At 37.9% G+C, this 5,000-nt stretch overlaps 1 protein-coding gene across 2 annotated transcripts in view; it reads left to right on the top strand.

The window, feature by feature from the left end:
* The window catches only part of LOC119578850, a 63,642-nt gene that overhangs the window by 35,506 nt on the left and 23,136 nt on the right, over positions 1-5,000 (top strand). For both annotated transcript variants that reach the window (XM_037926500.1, XM_037926499.1), the window contains exon 3: positions 1,148-1,239. In XM_037926500.1, the coding sequence (XP_037782428.1) occupies positions 1,148-1,239 (92 nt within the window). The remainder of the gene's footprint in view (positions 1-1,147; positions 1,240-5,000) is intronic.

Here is a 5,000-nt window from a genome sequence, read left to right as displayed (position 1 = left end):
GTGGTTCCCTCTGGTGCCAGCTATGGGAACTATCCTTTGGGGAAAAGGGGGAGAAGGGGCTTGTTTACACCTGGCCGCGTTAGTCTTGATCCCGCCACACTCGGTCAGCACACTGTCATCACTCTAACGGTGGATAGTGCCGCCAATTTATGCTAGCTAAGCTTAATTAATTGCAGGGCCTTTTACGAAAGTCCGATTCAGAAGTTTGATTCCACGGTTTGATTCAAAATCCTGATGCCAGAAGTCTGACGTCATGCCCTGCCACCAAACCCTGCCACCAGCACCCACCAAAAAAACACAATTCCAAACCCGGACTCCTAATCCTGACAGTAGTTCCAGATTCCAAACCCTTGGCATCCACGGTACCAGCACTGGCTATATCACTCCCCCCCCCCTCGCCTCGCCTTGCACGCCCAATTAGGAATTAATTGGGCCTTTATGTGCTTCACTATCGGCGCGAAATGAAGCGTATGCCATCTCCTACCCGCCTGGCTTCTTCCCCGGGTTGCTACGGCGAGTCAAGGTCACTACCGCGCTCCCTGTTGTAAACATGGAGGTATGCGAGGGAATGTGGTGGGGCAATGTGTGTTAGGTGTGTTAGACTGTGTCTTTGTGCGCGTTTATAAGGGTCTATTAGTATGTGTATGTGTGTGTTGTATAGGCATGCACATACTTATCTGTATACACATGTGTTTTTATGCTTGTATGACTGTGTTATACATATATATATATTTGTGTATGTGTTGTATGCATGTATGCTTTATGCGTGCATATACACATATATTTGTATAAGTGCATGCGTTTGTTGGTATATATGTCTGTGTATTATACACGTATACATAAATATCACTTGTATTTCACATTTGCTCTGTATACATGTATGATTTGCTTGCATGTACATGAATGCATTGATTTAATGAATATGAATATGATTTTTTTTCGTGTTTATCACTTTATGGTCCGGTGAATTAATATCACACAAAAAATGGTACTTTTAAAGTGCGAGTTGAAATCAAGTCGAACGTAAACAGTTAAAGACTTGTTGGCTATTTTAAGGCATTTTTCACCGTAAATCTATAATTATTCATTAAACGCTTAGTTAATTTCAATCATCAGAACGTGCTAACAATGCTACTAATTGTTTCAGGCAAGCAGATCGAAGGCATATGGCACACGGGAGTCGTGGCCTACGGAAGGGAGTACTTCTACGGCTCCAGCGGCATCGCGTCGTGCAGGCCGGTGCGTGTGCTCGTTTGTCCTTTATTATAATTATCATCGTCGTCGTCGTCATCATCATCATCATCATCATCATCATCATCATCATCATCATCATCATCATCATCATCATCATCATCATCATCATCATCATCATCATCATCATCATCATCGTCATTGTCATGATCATTATTATTGCTACTTATATTACTCTAATTATCATCATTATTATTGTCATCATCTTTACTGTTACCGAAATAGTCTTATTGAATATGTCACAGCACTGCTTCTTTTATTGGTGTGGATGTATTTAATGTATGTATAACATGTATATGTAAGTGTTTGTTTATCTACATCTGTATCCATATCCATATATCTAATTTGTCTATCTGTCTCTCTCTTATCTATCTATCTATTTATATATGAACGAGTATGGATGGATGCATGCAGTTATTTAGATATATGTATACTTATATATATTTATATATATATAATTTATATATATATATATATATATATATATATATATATATATATATATATATAATTTATGTGTATATATATATATATATATATATATATATATATATATATATATATATATATATATATAATGTATGTATGTATGTGTGTGTGTAATGTATGTACGTATGCAATTATTTAGTTTTACGTAAACTTTCATGGGAGAGTCACCTTGAATCGAAAATGTCTTTTGCAGATGCCACCTGTTTCATGTTGCTTAAATGTTTGCCTGCGAACCACCTGCTGGGTCTTGTGTTCACGTGGCTGATATCGCTTGCGTGCTCGCTGATGTGTGTGTCGCGTAATTGTCATTGTGTTGGACGAGGTATTCTTGCCGTTTTTATCATGTGAAAGGCCTTTGGGATTTGTCTCGTTTGTTCACTGGCCCCTGTGAAGGTGAATGGTAGAAAGAGAATATTAGGAGAGCAAATGCACTTTCCTTTTCGCTATCCCTTTTTCCCCCCCCTCTCTCTCTCTCTCTTTCTCGTTCTCAGTTCTCGTGTTCTTTTTCTTTTTATCCTTCATTCTCCCCTTCTTTCTTCCCTTTCCCTCCCTCTCACTCTCCTTCTTCTCCCTTTCCTTCTCCCTCCTCTCCTCTCTCTCTCTCCGTCCCTCCCTGTCCCTCTCCCTCTCCTTCTCTCTCTCTCTCTCTCTCTCTCTCTCTCCTCTCTCTCTCTCTCTCTCTCTCTCTCTTCTCTCTTCTCTCTCTCTCCTCCTCCTCTCTCTCTCTCCCCTTTTCTCTCTCTCTCTCTCCCTCTCCTTCTCCTTCTTCTCCTTCTCCTTCTCCTTCTCTCTCCCCCCTCCCCTCTCTCTGTCTCTCCGTCCCTCCCTGTCCCTCTCCCTCTGGACCCCCTCCCTCACCCGTTCCCTTTCTCCCTCACATTATCGCCTTCTCTCGCATTCTGTGCGTGTGTGGTACGTCATTACTTATTTATGATTCTCGTTGGATTTCCGTGTTTATACGAATCCTGTCAAAACAACCAAAGGAAATGGTGTACAATTAATAGACTTTTGAGTTCTATTTTTAGCTTGGGCAACATTTTCTTTAATGAGAGAGCATGGTAGAAAACGGGGTTCGCTGAAATTTCAAGGGAAGCTAGTTTATTCTCTTTCCAAGTGCAACATTTGTGATTTTTTTTTACATACATATATACATGCATACATATATACATGCATACATATATACATGCATATATACATACATGCATATATACATACATGCATATATACATACATGCATGCACACACACACACACACACACACACACACACACACACACACACACACACACACACACACACACACACACACACACACACACACACATACATACACATCCACACATACATGGTTTTGTATTTCAAATAAGAATAGACAGACATTACTTATCAAATGGTGACATCAAAATTTTGTTCTAATAAAGAACACTTAAATCCCTCTCGCCACAATACATTTTTCATAGTGTTATGTGGCCTTTGGTGTCTAGCACATTTGTTTAATTAAAGCATTAAACAATGAACTTATCAAATGGTATTCGATCGTATTTTTTTCATCAGTAAAATTAAAGATAACTTTTAGTCATACAGTGTATTGTTATTATTGTTATCATCATTATTATTATTATCATTATTATTATTATTATTATTATTATTATTTCATTATTATTATCATTATTACTGTTGTTACTTTTACTATTTATGTTATTATTATTGTAATATTGATTATCATTATTACTATTACCATTATTATTATTATTATTATTATTATTATTATTATTATTTTTGTTATTATTACTATTATTACTGATATAATTTCATAGTGCAAAACCCGCATCACGTTCCTCAAATCGAATCTCGCGTTCGCGAGACATAGTTAAAACCCGGCGTGAGGAAACCGTAGACTTTCTCCCGGCTCGTCACAGGCAAGACGGTAATGTTCTCTTGGCAATCACCACTACATCCGGGGTTGGACGACGACCTCGGCTCTTCCGCGGCCCACGCTTTCTGCTTTTCTGGATTGCGTGGCCTGTGCTATTATTTTCGATAAAGTTTGTTTCGTTTTCATTGATCGGATGGGGAGATGCTTCAGTGACGGTTCTCTGGGTTCTGTTTGTATGCTCTTATTAGTGATGTTGTTCTTTGTGGGTTTCCTATGTTTAATCTGTTGCTGTTTTTTCTTTCTCTGTTTATGACTCTCTCTCTCTCTCTCTCTCTCTCTCTCTCTCTCTCTCTCTCTCTCTCTCTCTCTCTCTCTCTCTCTCTCTCTCTCTCTCTCTCTCTCTCTCTCTCTCTCTTCCACTTTTTATTTATTTCTTCCCATGTCTGTCTGTCTCACTCTCTTAATTCGTATTCTAATTACTCCCAATGAGGAGGCGTTTCACTTTACGATTTCATTGATGTGGGTGTAATATTTATCAGAAATTATACATATACATATACATATACATATACGTATACCGGCACTCTCCGTGGAAAGGAACTGGGGACCCTACCACGTACTCACTCCAAGAGCATCACAACATGAAAACTACAATTAAGTATCATGCTGTGACCACGGCGGCTCAGACATGAACCTACCGTTAAAAAAAAAATACATATATACATATACACACACACACACACACACACATACATACATGCATACATACATACATATATTCATATGTGCATGTGTGTATATATGTATGTATGTATGTATGTATATGTGTATATATGTATATATATATATATATATTATAAATTATAAATTATATATATATATATATATATATATATATATATATATATATATATATATATATATATATATATATATATATATATGTGTGTGTGTGTGTGTGTGTGTGTGTGTGTGTGTGTGTGTGTGTGTGTGTGTGTGTGTGTGTGTGTGTGTGTGTGTGTGTGTGTGTGTGTGTGTGTGAGTGTGTGTGAGTGTGTGTGTGTGTGTGTGTGTGTGTGTGTGTGTGTGTGTGTGTGTGTGTGTGTGTGTGTGTGTGTGTGTGTGTGTGTGTGTTTACAGTATATATGTAAAGTATATATATGCGTATATAGATATATGATTATATATGCAATTATGCAAACATATTTACACACACACATACATACATGTATGTATGTATGTATATACATGCATACATACATACACTACTACATACATACTTGCATACATAAATACATACATACATTTATACACACACACACACACGCACACGCACACGCACACGCACACGCACACGCACACGCACACGCACACGCACACGCAC

Source organism: Penaeus monodon, chromosome 11 (assembly GCF_015228065.2).
Source record: "Penaeus monodon isolate SGIC_2016 chromosome 11, NSTDA_Pmon_1, whole genome shotgun sequence".
Lineage (NCBI taxonomy): Eukaryota > Metazoa > Arthropoda > Malacostraca > Decapoda > Penaeidae > Penaeus > Penaeus monodon.
This window is presented reverse-complemented; position numbering and strand designations above follow the sequence as displayed.